Source organism: Drosophila suzukii, chromosome X (assembly GCF_043229965.1).
Source record: "Drosophila suzukii chromosome X, CBGP_Dsuzu_IsoJpt1.0, whole genome shotgun sequence".
In the NCBI taxonomy this organism is placed as follows: Eukaryota; Metazoa; Arthropoda; class Insecta; order Diptera; family Drosophilidae; genus Drosophila; species Drosophila suzukii.
The window spans coordinates 597975-614643 of NC_092084.1; the positions used below are offsets into that span (position 1 = coordinate 597975).

The window sequence follows — 16669 nt, forward strand, 5'->3', positions numbered from 1 at the left end:
AATGGACTAAAATGTTGACCATCGTTTAAAAGAAAACTTGTAATTTAGACTTATAGACAATTCAGCCACAAACTCTTAGAGGTATCCCACTTTAAAATCGGGAACGAATTACTCAAGTTATGGAATCTAGAAGTCCAGTTTTGGGTCACTATTCGGGACCCCATTGAAATTACGGAAAAATCCAACATGAAAATGGGTTAAAATTTTGACCATCACTTAAAAGAAGACTTGTAATATATATTAATAAAGAATTCAGCCACAAACTCATAGAGGTATCCCACTTAAAAATCGGGATCCAATTACTCAAGTTATAGAATCTAGAAGTCCAATTTTGGGTCACCATTTGGGACCCCATTGGAATTACAGAAAAATCCAACATGAAAATGGGTTAAAATTTGGACCATCGCTTAAAAGAAAACTTGTAATTTACATTAGTAGAGAATTCAGCCACAAACTCATAGAGGTATTCCACTTAAAAATCGGGATCCAATAACTCAAGTTATGGAATCTAGAAGTGTAGTTTTGGGTCAGCATTCGGGACCCCATTCGAATTACGGAAAAATCCAACATGAAAATGGGCTCAAATGTTGACCATCGTTTAAAAGAAAACTTGTAATTTAGACTTATAGACAATTCAGCCACAAACTCTTAGAGGTATCCCACTTAAAAATCGGGAGCGAATTACTCAAGTTATGGAATCTAGAAGTCAAGTTTTGGGTCACCATTCGGGACCCCATTGCAATTACGGAAGAATCCAACATGAAAATGGGTTAAAATTTTGACCATCACCTAAAAGAAAACTTGTAATTTAGATTAATAAAGAATTTAGCCACAAACTCATAAAGGTATCCCACTTAAAAATCGGGATCCAATTACTCAAGTTATAGAATCTAGAAGTCCAGTTTTGGGTCAGCATTCGGGACCCCATTTGAGTTACGGAAAAATCCAACATGAAAATGGGTTAAAATTTTGACCATCGCTTAAAAGAAAAATTTGAATTTAGATTTATAGACAATTCAGCCATAAACTCATAGAGGTATCCCACTTCAAAATCGGGATCCAATTACTCAAGTTATGGAATCTAGAAGTCCAGTTTTGGGTCACCACTCGGGACCCCATTAGAATTACGGAAAAATTCAACATGAAAATGGGTTAAAATTTTGACCATCGCTTAAAAGAAAAGTTGTAATTTAGATTTATAGACAATTCAGCCACAAACTCATAGAGGTATCCCACTTAAAAATCGGGATCCAATAACTAAAGTTATGGAATCTAGAAGTGCGGTTTTTGGTTACCATTCTGGACCCCATTGGAATTACGAAAAAATTCAACATGAAAATAGGTTAAAATTTTGACCATCGCCTAACAAACTCATAGAGGTATCCGTCTTTAAAATCGGCATTCAATTACTGAAGGTTTGGAATCTAGAAGTGCGGTTTTTGGTTACCATTCTGGACCACATTAGAATTACGAAACAATTATACATTAAAATGGGTCAACATATTTACCCTCGCCTAGAAGAAAAATTTAAATATAGATTACTATAGAAATCCCAAAAAACTTATCTAAAATTTGTTAAAATTCTAAATGCTATCAGTAAAAGTGTAAATTAAATCCAACTCCTTTAAAAGAAGCCTGTCTCTTAGGATTGTTTATAGTTCTTACATCCTTCCTCTAACAGCTGGAAAAACCGCACTCGTTCCCTCAAGGGTCTTAGTGCGATTCTAAATCCCAACCTCAATGAAAATGGCGGAAAAGGAAAAGCGAACCTGTTGCTAGCTTCTCTAGAGGATCCACGCCGAAACCACACGGTTTCATTCCCGCTGCTTTCCACTTTCCGCTTTTCAAGCATTGTTTGGCCGCTCCTCATCAAAAGGAAAACCCAGCGAATCCCCTTTCCCATTTCCGACTCGCATTTTTTCACTTGGCTGATGTTTTCTTTTCATTGGCAGTTGTTGAGCCGTGTAATAATTGCTACTCTGCTTACCTTCGAGGATGTATGAAAACTTATATGAAAACTCGAACCTGCTCACAAAAAAACACATTTCCTAATTGAAATAAAATATTTACTTGTAAGAAATTAGAAACAAAAAGGTTTTTGTAGAGTGCACAAGATTAAATCTTGCCAAAACACCTTTTAAATCTATTCCTAGTGAGAAAAACAAAAATCCAGTGTTTCTGTAGGCTTTTCTTAAGGAACTTACAGCGGTGTATGATTGCTTATTAGTTTGTCTCATTGGCAGGAAATTTCAAGGTATATATTGGGGATAAAATTCCCTTCCTGGCGGACCTAGAACTCATGTCCTTGCCTGGGACGATTTTGTTGCCACACAAGCACTTTGATGTCAATGAACCTGGGGCTCCGGATTCTTCCTATGACAGCATCGCTGTTGTTTACAAAAGAAACCCGAAAACGCTCCTGCACGCGCTTCTCGTTTTCGAGGGCTCCGCTTTTTGGCGACACTAAATCTGAATTCAATATGTTGTCGGTATAACATATTTCATCTTTGGTCAGCCTCGTTTGCATAGTCGCTGTGTGTAAGTGTGGGCAAACAACGTGTTGTGCCAATATTGACTAGGCCCCCAGGCTCTTCTCTCTATATGTATACACATATTCACTGAGAAAAACAAAAAACAAAAATAAAATGCGGAAAGCACAAACAAATGGCCAAGTGAAAAAACGGCCAGATAAATTATTGAAATATTGCCTTTCGGTGGCATGTTTGTAAAGAAATTAAATTAGGGCGATTATATTACCAAGGCCATTTCTGGGGTTCTATGTTGTACCGGGGGGAGCTCTCACATTGGCCGGCATTGATTGGTAATGAGATCACAAAGTTGACTTTGATTGAATTGGGTTTGTCTTTGAGTTTTGTTTTCATAGCATGATTAAAGTGGATTTATAACTTACTCCTGTTTCAATTAGGTCGTGGCTTGCATGTTTAACCAAAGGGATATACGTACAATTTAATCTAGTCTCCAACCTATCAGTGGTAGTTAATCAGTTTTTTATAGATGCTCAAAACCCTTAATAAAATACCCTGAAAATGCTCGTTCAGGATCTACTACCCCCTTCTTTTGGCAAGTACATTCAAGCTAATAGAGGGAACCGCCTGAATAAGTCTTTCGGGAATTTCCTTTCTAAAGGCCCAAGTACCAACATCTAACTGTAAACACCCACAATTGCACTTTAAGCATTTAGTAAGGAGGCCGGCCAGACAAATCCCCAAAAACGAGGGCAAAACAAAGAAAAACTTTGGCTGTAAAGCATTTAAAAAATTAATTGTGACCTTTTCTTGCCGGGCACTGCGATGCCCGATAATCCTTTCACCGGGATTCATAAACAACCGGGGCAAGGAGTCATTAAAATCATGATTAGCAGGAGCCACAGGTGCCGTTAAGTGGAGCCCAAGTGGAATGAAAGCGGTGGGTGGGTCAGCGGGTCACAGGGAGCTCTGTTTGATTGCCGCTCGACTGGGTGCAAATTTAGTCGGCATTAAAAGTGGCCAACTGACCGACCGCAAAACCGAACAGAGGGATCTTAATGTTTTTCTTTCAATAATTCGCCCCAAAAAGGGCGAATTCCCCGAATTCCCCGAATTCCCCGAGTTCAATGAGGTGGGTGGCGGTGCAAGGTCGCAAGATGGTGGCCAGCGGCCAAAGGGTTTCGGCCATCCGATTCGGCCCTTCGACATTTGCCCTTGCCGGTGCTGTATTTTCCAGGGGCTTTCCTTCTTTTTTCTGGCGTGGCCCCTTTTTATTTTGTTTCCCAACCGCACTTTCTGCCTTTGTTTTGGGCTCAGGTCAAAACTCAAAAGGATTTCCATGTTTTTCGCCGTTTATTCGGATTTGCCTTACACGCCATGCCAATATGACGGTGGGTCTGCCCGTTGCTGATAAGCCCGCTTTTTTCCTTTGCACTTTGGTGCATCATCGACGGGAACCGATATTATGTCGGCCTAATATTGTGGAAAAGTACTACATTACAATTAACCCTGATAGCATCTCAATTACTCGTTTAAAATATACATTTTAAGAAAACTAACCAATGATTCATTACATGATTATGGATCCGTAGGATAAAGATTCGACGAATGTTCCAATGAATCCCTATAACGTGTATATATTCTGTACAAATTGCAAGTACAATGAAAAGTTCAATTAACTTATTTCTTTATCTCTTTATTTGTGACTATTAAGCACTTCATAGATCAAATCTTAAGTACCAAATTGATATGTTTTTCGAAAGTTTTTCTCATGATCCCTTAATTAATTTACACATCAATGCGTGCAAAGTGAATTGGAAGTAGCAATTAATTTATTGTCAGTGCAACAATTTTCCGATTTCCACGACCCCTGATTTTCACGTCTTAGCTGGCCAATCTCCCCGACTCAGCTGAGTGCATTAAATACCTATAATTATATTAGTTTTCAGACTGAAGTAATGGCCAATTGTAGTTGGCCTGGCCATTATGGACCAATGAATCGATGCCACCAGAAAGCGGAAACGGAGAAAATGAAAACCGTCCTAGGAAAATGTTGGGTCGAAACGAAAGAAGGTCTTGGCTGGCATCCTGTCATATGAAAAGCACTCTTTCGACAATAACCAGCACAACAAAGAAACTGACCATCAGCTACAAGAACGTTGGACACATCTACACAAGTTAACTTTTAGTTCTGGATAAATAAATGTTCTTTCTAAGCATTTAAATATTTTTTAAAATTTTCATTTTTGTTTTGTATATTTTTTTCTTATCTTCCTTTTTACAAAAGTTTTATATGCCTGAGGTCTAAGGTCATTGTCTATCGTCGAAACTAACTTCATTTTCCCCACTGTTATCAATTTTGTCGGCTGCGACTCAAACTTAAAGTAAAGTCGGGGCAAAGTGCAAGTTACTGCCTGACAAGTTTCCAACTGGAAGTGTGTTTTTCATATCAATTTTTGCTCTTCACTTTTTGTTTCCTCATTTTATTCAACTTTAAGCTGTTTGGCCAGCGCTGACTGCGAAAACTTTGCGCCGGATAAGATCCACAGAACTATGCGGGCCAAGAAGTCGGACAAAACGGTTTAAAAATTCAATATTTCAACTTTCGAGAGCGGGGAATCTCAAGAACATGGAGCAGGCAATGTAAAGAATTTGAGGGGAGTTGAAATCAATTTGTGAGGGCTCTGGACAAAAGTCTTAGAAAACCCATTGGTTCAATATCTTTTATCACAATCTACAGCATTTATTCCCTGTGATTTGCAGGGCCGCTCCTTACAAATGGCCACAATATCGGGGCTACGAAAACATTTTCTTTGATTTCGGCGAGGAATTCAGTAGCTTGTTTATGCCTTGTTTAGGGCCAGCGATAAATATTTGCCATTGTTCGGCTGTCAGTTTGGGTTTCCCTTGCTCGTTTCGCAAAGAATAAAATAGGCCAAGAAAGCGATATTTACCTGATAAATTCCTGGCATTCGGAAACTTTTCTATTTATTTTAGCTTGCGCTTTTATGGTCACAGAGCACAGAAACAAAAATGTGTAAAAAACTGTATACATGAACTTTCGTATATTTTTTTAAGGTTTTTGTATTTGTTGAAAAGCCTCTCGCATTTGTTGTGTTATTTGGTGATTTTCGAAAACGTTTTTCAGTTAGCCGGGACTCAGTTTTCAGATGTGAGTGCTTGCCTCCAGTTTTCCTCTCAGGGCTGTGTGTTCGCCTTAAAAAACCCGCAACGACTGAATCAAAACAAACAAATTTCTTTAGTTTTATTCGAAAAAGTGGTAGCGGATATTTCGGCAGCGGCTTCCCGTTCGTCGGTGCTCGGAAAAGCCTCGGAAAAACATCAATGGAGTGTTCCCAGCTGTTGGATATCCGTTTTTTATCCGTCCGCCTCGAGTTTCCACGTTATCCGCGCGTCTGCGCTTTTCCCTTGCTCGGCACTTTTTTTGTTTACATTGCCCCTGCTTGACTCCGCTTGTTTGCCTCGCTTTCCCTGTTCACTGTTTCACTGTTTTCCCAGCCGCTATTGCCGCCCGGCATTGTTGCTTTCCCTAAGCGTTTTTTAATCTCTTAGCGCCGCGCTTTGTTTCTGAGTTTTCGAATCGAAGCACTGCTCTCAGCTGTTTGCCATCGACCAGAAGGTCTCAAGGTGTTTGACACTTGGCTCTGGGGCCCCAACCATCCCCATTTCCATCCCCATCCCCTCGAGAACCCGAGAACATCTAGCTTTAACCACACCTCGGCAGAACTTGTTCACACTTCCACATGTCCTGCAGACGAGCGGAAAATGGGAAAACCCCCCAGGCAAAAGGATTAACATTAGCTTGTCCGTTTGCTTGCTTTGTTTTTTAATGATACAATATCTGTTTACAGCCAAATTTACTCGCTCGGTTTTATGACAATCTTTTTCAGAGCTATGCGGTTGCTTTTTTATGCTCTTGATTTTTGGGTCATTGGCCTGCCGGCGAAAAATGCGCAAAATGGGAAAAGTCATCCACTTTTATGTGGCGCGGAGCCCGTGGAAATGCAATTTCCTTATCAGTTTCATTTGGGCCCTTTGTCGCAGGTTCATGTTCTTTTTAATTCCATTGCATGTGACTGGTTTATTTAGGTCGATTTCAATCGAAAGCTGATTCGATTTGGCAGTGATTGATGCTTTGTTGCTCTGGATCTCTGCAGAATTTGTGGCCTTCTGCGGCCCAGGTGAACAATTAGAAGTTCAACGACTGAACTCCCGGAGGATTGCACTTCAGGCCCTTTGTCGGCTCAAACAAAGGGGAAATTGACTTCCTGGTCATATTTCCGACTTGCGACTAAATCGCAATCTGTAGCGTTGCTTTGGTTTCCATCCCAAGCACTCGAGTCGCTCGGGCACTCGATTAGATCCCAGTTTATGAGTGGCCTTCCGGAATCAATAAGCCAATCCACTTAGCTCAAGGCACCGACCAAGTGGACGGCTCCTGCATGGAGAAAAAATGTGATAGAAGATCTGTGATGATAATCTCTATTTTTGCAATGCTCGAGTTAAATACTTAGGTAAAGGAAAATATTTGTTATTTTAACATTTGCTTTAATTCGAAATGAGTTAAGCGTAATCCTAGTCACCTTTCTTACTGCTAAACCTATAAAATAAACCTGACACGTCATAGCAATTGCTTTCTTCACCATTTTCTCTCAGTGTTGCGCCAAGCGAACATATTGACTTGGAGACTCTTGAAATGTCCCCACTTCACCGATGTTTCTTAATAATAGGCAAAAATTTCCACAAACCATTTCTTCTTCTCCACTTTATTTAGGTGCTCCTTAGTACGAGTCCCCATCAACTTATGTCGTCGACAAAGTTGAAGATTGAGGCTTTTTCACCTCTAATATCTTTTAACCATTATTGATTTGTACAATAAATTCTTAAATTGATTTTAACCAAATCAGAACCGTAGTGTTTTTTGTGCGAGAGCTTTAAGCGGACTTCCGCCACAAAAACAGCATGCAACTTAAAATTCTCGGCACGTCCCACTGTCAAATTTCCGTCCTTTTGATTTCGCCTGGGGACTCTCTCATACGCTTTGAAATGCTAAGTTTTCAGTTGCATTTCCAATTTCCATTGCAGTTGCAGTTGCCGCCTGGTGCCACTATAATTGCATTTTTGCACTGCTGCCTGGGGCATCAGTATTACGGTCAGGAAGAGTTCCCAGGACACTAGCCAGTACCCAGCCACAAAAAACATGTGGGGGCTGAGTTGGTACAAATGACGACGAGGAAATGCCAAAGAAAACCCAACAAAATAAATTGAAATGCTTAAAGAGATCACACGAACAGTTATAATAATTCATCGCAAACATTAAATAACATGCAACATATCAAGAATAAGATGGTAAGTCAGAATTTCACTATGTATTTACAAATTTAATTTGTCCTACCGACATCTTATTTAATTACGTATTATTTTGAAAACCCTCCCTTTAGGCACCCAATTTCTATCCTCCCATTGTTTTTAACTTTAATTTACAATGTATTATAAACTTTTACCCATTTATTCGAAGCTCACATATTCAATATAGTTAATAATTAAGCCCATCATACTCGTATCCTGGCAGTTACTGGGCATTGCAAGCAATGTAGTTGTGATTGATATGCCTTTGGGGCTTCACTGGCGATTCTCCAAGAATCCTGACAGTCGTAAGAGCCCCGAGGGACCGAAAAGTGCGTTTCAATTCTGGCAAAGGTGTCGGTTAATTCGATTGGAAACTGTACGTACACTCGAACAGACGTGTGTCCCATCAAGAAGCTGCATTTCACGTTGTTGCAAATCCGGTGTCAAGTGCTGAATCCTTGAAAAACCCGGGTAGAACACCATAATACCACCTCAATGAGACTCGGTGTTATATACTTACCCGATACCGGTTTACCGATATTACAATGTAAAACGCCTCACAATAAGCCTATCACAAGTATCATATGCTTCGGCTTATTTTTTTATATTTTGCTTTATTGCGTAATCGGAATACAAATTTTACAGCTCTTAACATTTTGAACGGATTTCCAAAGGACCAACGAATTAATATCCGCAACAGCATTAATATTTATATATTCTACTTGGTGAAAAATAAAGATTGCTGTTTATTTACATACATTTGTATTTATATGTATATGACGTATTTACAACCAGAAACCTGATTTAAATAACTTATGTTGAAAATAAAATCAATGAGGACAGTATATATGTACACAACTTGCATCTTGCTTGTTGCATAATAGGTGTCAATAATTAAACTTGGCATATATCAAGTTAAACGTTGTATGTTTTATTTTACAACCGCCATGCCAACTTGCAATATGCTAAATTCAATACAATAATATAAAGCATACAAAGTAAAAAAAATCTACATAAAACATGTCGAATGTTTGAGAAAGTTAGTAAGTGTAAAACAAATGAATCTCACAACAGGCCTCGCCATTAATAACGCAAATTACAAAGTGTTGAATTTTAAAAGAGCTTTAACCCTCAAGGTATCCCAGCTCTTCCTTCTTAGTTATAAATTCTCCTCAATTCATCTCTCACACCACGATTGAACTCGATTGATGGTGGTTAGGGGCGAAAGTGACAAAATATCTGCACACAATGCGTGTATTTGTCGTATTGGTATTTCTTTGACAACCAACAAACAAGCCCCCTCCCACCCTTTTTTCTCTCTGTGCACCTGTCCCCACACGCGTGTGTGTGCCCACTCACACACGCAAACGCCCTGGGGGCATTTATAAGGACTTTGCGATTGTGTGTGCGCTACAAATTGAATTCAACATATTTGCTTTAAGTGCTTTTCACCCGTTTCGATGTGAACTTTGTGTTGGAGCTCTTTAAGGCCCGCAATGATTAAGTAAAAACATTTTTATTTCCATAGAAATCTAAAATACCAAGTGTATTACCCATGTAGTACCAAATGTTTCGTCGCTTTTGACCAGAGTTTGATCACCCAATTCGCAGTGGGCGTGACTGTTCGTGTGGGACAGATTATCGCTTAAATCATGATTACCAGCAGTGGTAGTAATTAGGGACGCTAAACGCTGGGAGTGGGTGTGTCATAAATACTCTCAAGATTGAAGTATATCAGCTTCCAGCCACAAGCGAATTCCTCGCCAAGTGGGGAAATGGGGGAAATGGGGTGGGAAAGTGAACGATGGTAGCAATTTGCTATTAGTTACCTCGGTTATTGTTATGCGTGTGTGCTGTGTGGGTGTCGGAGGATGTGGGGAAGTGGGGATGTGAAGATGTGCGGGTAGGAGTGTGGTCTGTTTATGCATTTGCTTATGCTGTGTGCGTGCCAATATCCCACCGAGGACCAGAGGCACAACTCCACATGGGACCAACTCCCCGGCACACTTACAAATTATATATATGGCATGCGAATTTGTCTGGCGAGAAGGAGTGGCCATTCGCTTCCGCCCTCACGTAATTTTCCCCGCTGCGCAGAACTCTGTACTGCAGGGGAAATGCAACGGTTTGGTCTCGAAAAATATCACAGCATATAGAAAAAAGGAAGATCTGTTGGTATGATACGATTCATAAACCGATGGAAAGATATCGCCCAAACTATGAGGTGCTCATGCCAAGGCATCAAGTATCAAGCATCCATCCAATTCAGAAGCAATATTAGCATTCCAAAAACAGTGCAAATGAACTGCTCCCTTGTAAATAAACTTGCGATCGGAAATGGAAGTAAACCACTACCGCGGGTGATTTTTGTTCGCACAACTTGCATAATTATTCATAATTCAGCAGAAATCACAAACAGTTTCCCCGTTCCAATGGAATTACAAAGGGGATTATGCCGGACTTCGCTGTCCCGACGAATAAATTAGATGAGCGGAACTTTCCGGGCGGACGGGTTGGCCATGCCAGTGGCCAATGGCCATAAAACTAAAGCAAATTAATGCGAGCTGCTGCTTTACAGGGAACCAGGGCCAGCAGATAATTCAATAGAGCGCCCGCACACACATATATTTAATGTGGCTTTCGTGGGGTCGGCGCATAACGCATACGCCGCGTGTGCAGCGGCTCCTGTGGCGGCCAACTACCGTAGCCCACGCACTGCGCCCCCGCCAAAGGGCAATTTCATTTGGGTTTATCCCCCTCTTTGTGCTGGGCACCCCGCAATTTTCCATCACCGTGCAGTCGCCATAAGCAGCGGTTTTTCCGTTGCGCATGGCAACTTGCAGCAAAAAAGCGGCTGACAGACTGACTGACAGATTTCCCGGCGGAGGTGGGAGTCCAGGCCGACCACCTGCCACGAGCACTCTTTTTATAGACACAATACCCTGGAAAAGGAAGTGCTGATGCGTTTGACTCTCCTTTTTTCTGAGGAATCTCGGAATTTATATTACCTTTTTCATAAAATTCCGTTTTTCATCTTCATCTCGTAGGTTTCCTAAGATCCCAAATGTTCTTCCTCAACTTAAAACCCACTTTTAGCTCGCCATAAAGTGGATTAAAGGGACCTAAGCAACGTATCTACTTATACTCCGTTTTGTTTTTGTAACCTTGACTTGTTAAATTCAAAACAAAATCTATAGAACAAGGTATTGTGCTCGTCCACATGCGTGGGAAACTGCCAACTCCAACCGCGATTTCCGTGTGACGCGAATGGGCGAAATTAAAAGCATTAAACTCAAGATTACTTCGATATTAGCGCGACATAATTGTCTGATTAAGTGGATACCGTGCCGTCTGCCTTCCTCCTGGAAGGACCTCTGTCTGGCAACGCGGCGTATGTGTAACGTAATTTGGCAGCCTGACAGCTTTTGGAAATGCCGTGGACTCGATGTGGAACTCGGGGTGCAATTAGCACGTCTCGCTCAGTTTTTGGTCTGCTGCTTCTTTGTGTCCTGACAATTGCCGGCAGTGCTTTGATCACCACGAGGTCCTTTAAGTGCGAACCGGCTCGTGTGGGAAGCCGAGGAGGTGGGTGCTGTCTAAAAGGTTCCGCTGGTGCTCGGCAAATTGCGAAAGGCCCCGATAATCGCAGGCGATGAGCAATTGTTCGCAGGACCCCGAAAGAGAGGAGGCACAATTAAATCTCCGGCTCAAGGATGAGCCAGCACCTTGTGGCTGTCACTCTCGGCAGCTCCTGCTCCCGCCGTTGTCTTCGGCTGCCGGATAATTGGGTCTACGAGGCACCCCTCTCCGGGATCTATTCAGAATTTCCACTCATATCCTCGCAGGGATGTGCCCCTAATGGGTCTAATTACGGAGAACAATTAAAAACTGGTGAACATCCTTGCGAGGCCTGCCTTAGAATTAATACGTATCGAGGTTTTGAAGAGTACTCATTGAGTTTTTTATAGTGTCATGTAATGCCCTTAGTTGGCGCGAGGAACCGTCTATGGGCGTATGGTCAATAATTTTTGCTATGGCGGCGAATACTAGTATTTTGCCGTTCTGGTACCTGGCCTTCAACCGCAACCAGGTGTCGTCATAGCCACCCTGTGAGAAGGCTGTGTCTGTCAAGACGTTCCTCGCTTCCCCACGAAGCGAACTCTGTAGAATATGTAGTTTTTGACTGGCCGAATATGGTTTGTTATGTACCAATTCCACAAAGAGATCATGGAACCGTGGCCAGTCTAGATACTCGCCGTTGAACTCCGGAATGCTAATTGGCGGAAGTGCCAAGTTTAGGCTCATTGGCGCGTCGTTTTCTCGTAGCAGGCTCATTTCGTATTCCTCGTATAATGTGTGGAATTGGGCTAGCTCTGCTTCTGCCAGAGCTGCGGCCCCAGGTGTACTATCCAATTCGTCGTGGGCTTGCCTCAGTAACGCCCAATGGAGATCCAGGTGCCTTTGTAAGGCTGGGGTGACAGTTGGGGCGTTCGAGGCTAATGTTAATGATGACTCCAATTCGTTGCATCTTCTCTGCAACTGTCGGATCACCGTGTCAATTGCGGAATCTCCTTTGACTTGATCTTTTGTTGTGAGTTTGATGTTGGCCGACGTTCGTCTGGGGGCCTTCGGAAGCCCGCTTCCAGTCGGCATGTTGTCCAGAAAGATATTCTGATATTTTTCGACCAGCTCTTTAAGTGCTACTAGTCGTGAAGAGTACTCACTTCCAGTGGGTAGTGCCGCTTGCTGGACTTCTTCATCTAGGTCGCAAAACTGCCGCCAGAGATCGTTTAACTGATTTAGCTTACCAGAATAATAGCCGTCTCGGTGGCGTCGGTCGGCAGAATCCTTGCCATAATTCTTAATGAGCTGTTGGATTTTCCCTTGCAGCTCGTTTTGTGTGTCTAGTAATCGATTGTGTAAATCGATTCTTGTGTGACTTGTTTCCTCAATGAATGAAGTAGACATATTGTGTGTCTTGGAAACAAAGAATCTTGTGAAGCTGGATGAAGCTGAGTATCCTGTGAAGCTGGATGTAGCTGAAGTTCCTGTGACGCTGGAAGAAGAAGCGTATCCTGTGAAGCTGGATGAAGCTGAAGTTCCTGTGACGCTGGAAGAAGAAGCGAATCCTGTGAAGCTGGATTAAGCTGAAGTTCCTGTGACGGTGGAAGAAGAAGCGTATCCTGTGAAGCTGGATGAAGCTGAAGTTCCTGTGACGCTGGAAGACGAAGCGTATCCTGTGAAGCTGGATTAAGCTGAAGTTCCTGTGACGCTGGAAGACGAAGCGTATCCTGTGAAGCTGGATTAAGCTGAAGTTCCTGTGACGCTGGAAGAAGAAGCGAATCCTGTGAAGCTGGATGAAGCTGAAGTTCCTGTGACGCTGGAAGAAGAAGCGAGTCCTGTGAAGCTGGATGAAGCTGAAGTTCCTGTGACGCTGGAAGACGAAGCGTATCCTGTGAAGCTGGATTAAGCTGAAATTCCTGTGACGCTGGAAGACGAAGCGAATCCTGAGAAGCTGGATTAAGCTGAAGTTCCTGTGACGCTGGAAGAAGAAGCGTATCCTGTGAAGCTGGATGAAGCTGAAGTTCCTGTGACGCTGGAAGACGAAGCGTATCCTGTGAAGCTGGATTAAGCTGAAGTTCCTGTGACGCTGGAAGAAGAAGCGTATCCTATGAAGCTGGATAAAGCTGTGAGTCCTTTAGTGGGAAGGGGGTTGCTTGAGTGTGATCCTTTGTTGTTAAAGGATCACGTCGGGGTCACCAATGTTTGTATCTAACCGAAGTAGACACTTCCGGGTCACACCGCGGGACAAGGCGGTAATGAGCACTTGTCGCTGGCACGGGGACGCTTTGATGGCAGGACGATCGCGTCGCGGCAATGGTAACGATGGTTACTGCGATGCCGGACCACAGGCGATGCTGAGCTGCGCTGAGGTTGAGCTAACGTGGTTAGCTGCTAGTTGAGATAGTGTATTACGAGCCCTATTCCCAGATGTAGGAAGTAGAACCGCGGAGTTAAGAGGTGTGTTGATAACTGATTTATTCTTCATTTGGTACATGTTTATATACTACTTGGAACACGGAAGTTTAGTGTAATGATTAGTGAAGTAGGCTATATTCTAAAGTAGGTCAGGGAATTATGATTATGGTAGCAGTTTGCGTAGTTGACTTTGCGTAGTTGGCTGACACTGCAAAATGTGCTGACTGCATTGGGGGGTCAGTGTGCCGTTGAGTCGGTGAGACGGTGAGTTAGTGAGACATATAATATGCTGATCAGCCATTCTCATATGCAGTGGGTGCTACTGAGCGCCTGGTACTGTTCCCAACTTGGCTACTGCTTGATTTGTTGGGTGTGGTCATGTTGAGTACCTTTGGGTACGAACAAATGCATTGTAACGATCTGATGATGGTATGCTTAGTATTATTCTATTATTTATTTGTCCTATCTAAGAGTATTTCTGCTTACAGCTACTATAGTTCTATAAAATAAAAAGTTGAATTGCAAGTAGTCCATTAGTATTTCATAATTAAAACTTAATCAGATTTCTTTCGTCTGAAGTCGACATTTGGCTAATGCCACCGGATACCCGAAGGTCTAGCAAGAGGCAGTGGTGGTGGCAACTTCAAACATTTCACTCGTCTAGCCCCAGTAATAATTAAAAGCAAATCCCTTTGTTTTCTTGTTGTGTCACTGATGCCGCAGCAGAGAGAAAAAAGTGGAATATTAAGTTAATGTTTTAAGCGGCTTGTCAAGCCATGACCTTGCCCCGCCAGAGAAGGCAAATTAATGGAAAAAAGAGCATTTTGGGCCGCCCTCTCATTACAATTTAATGCGCTTTGCTCAACAGCTTAGAAAGATTTCGGCGAGAGCCTCTGTTCCCCTCGATCCCAAAAGGAGCCATTAAAACGGTTTGGTTAATTAACATGCCATCCAAGTGCCTCGGTATGTGGTGCTCATTGTAAATGCATGGAATCGATTTCAGTCGCCAACTTCACTTTTCCACCCGCGGGAAAATCGATTGTGGCTGGGCACAGTTTTCCAAAGCTTATATATTTCTATAGGTACATATTGTTATGCATGGATTTTATACCGCTGATGTATCCTTAATAATATCCTTAACTATAATAATATTTGAATCCTTATTTAATAGGTGTCTTACCATTGGAAAATCGACTGGTAATTTCTAAAAGAAATTGATTCAATTTAAGTAGTCCCCGGCTAACAACACTTAAATAAAACTTAGCTCCATATGGACAATATATACAACTTTAATAAAATATAGAAAGAGCGTCACGAATCAGTGGTACGAATTCTTTCAAGACCTGTTCAAGCTGTTCAATTTTGTAGCCCCTTCTCGAATTCCAATGTGACAATAAGCCGCTTGTCTTATCTGTGGGAATGCAGGAAAACTGCTTTTCCCGCCGGCAGCAACAGTTTGTCGCTACGAATGTGTGTGTTCTTGTGCAATTTTTCTCAAAGTTAACAAAGTGAAAAGTCCTTGCTGGTGGCACGTAATTTATGCATGGCATAAAGAACGATGCACTCGGCAAACCAGGACAAACTCGACTTGGCTCCTCGTGGGGGACGGAAGGCAATCTGCTGTCGCCGGGTCAAACGCTCAAATGCTAAGCATCAATCACTCCCCTTACACTCATGTGCCGCACTGTCTCTGCGCTCGGAGGACTCTTTTTCCCGCCGTTCGTGTGTCGCAGACTGTATTGATTACTTATTTGTTGCGGCTGGCAATGCAGCTTTTAATTGAATCCGAGAGACTTATCGACGGCAGGATTAGACTGCAGCCATGGAAACCCAGTCCTGGGCGAAATGTATTTGCACGTAACATGTCCTTGGCTCACTTAATGTGTAGAGACTCAAGAAGCGTAAGCAAAACGACCAGTGAGTGCTGGAAAAATCATTCAGATGTGAGGTAAATTTGAATTAATTTGGTTACTAAGAATGCTGGAAAAATACCAGGGCAAATGAAATAAAATATCCATTAAATCTTAAAATGAAATGTTAATTAAATGTGAATTCAATATGAAGGGAAACGATTTTTAATACAAATGTTGTTAATTAAGTAAATAATAATAAAATGATGAAAACGTTTTCCCAAAACGTGTATGATTATTAATGGCTCATATGATATTAATTCACTGTTAAATAAATAATAAACTCCGCCAATAAACTCCCATTAAGCGGTCATGTTCGGCCGACCGAAGCAAACAATTAATCAACAATTAAGTATCGCTAGCTCGGAGTCAACTCAACGTAGAGGCATAAAAATGACTGGGGAAGGTCTCTAAATCCGGCTTTATTTGATTGGCAAATCAAAAAAGGGGAAGCAAATGAAAGTTTTCCATGCGTCATTATTTAGCCCAAATAAATCAGAGTCCTTTTCGGACTCCAAATTGTACAGGAACAGCTTTCATTGCGTCGTGTTTCCGTAAAATCATCCTATATAATTCTGGGGATAAAAAAATAAAATGAATTTATCCGTTGACTACAGTTTTTCCCTTGAATATCATGCACATAATTATGCATTCTTTTTGGCCATTAATCCATCGATGAAATACCTGAATAATTCAAATATTATTACTGTCAAGAGCCACTCACATTAAAACCAGGGCAAATACACGCCAAAGTTATTTTACACACGAACAAGCACGACTTCACTTTTGACTTTTTATTATTTATTTTGTAAATGACTAGCGCACTGATTCCGCCTTAATCAATTTACGAGCGTCAAAGGGTAATGGGAAAATTTTCGAACCGGCGGCGACTACGGAAAAGCGGGAGGAAAACTTGTCGACGGT

General features: G+C 41.8%; 1 protein-coding gene across 1 annotated transcript in view; it reads left to right on the plus strand.

Moving 5' to 3' along the window:
- fz3 (frizzled 3) overlaps nucleotides 1–16669 on the plus strand; it is a 114149-nt gene that overhangs the window by 56358 nt on the left and 41122 nt on the right. The window contains exon 2 of the mRNA XM_070997287.1: nucleotides 7593–7856. Within this exon, the coding sequence (XP_070853388.1) occupies nucleotides 7833–7856 (24 nt within the window). The 5' untranslated portion in view covers nucleotides 7593–7832. The remainder of the gene's footprint in view (nucleotides 1–7592; nucleotides 7857–16669) is intronic.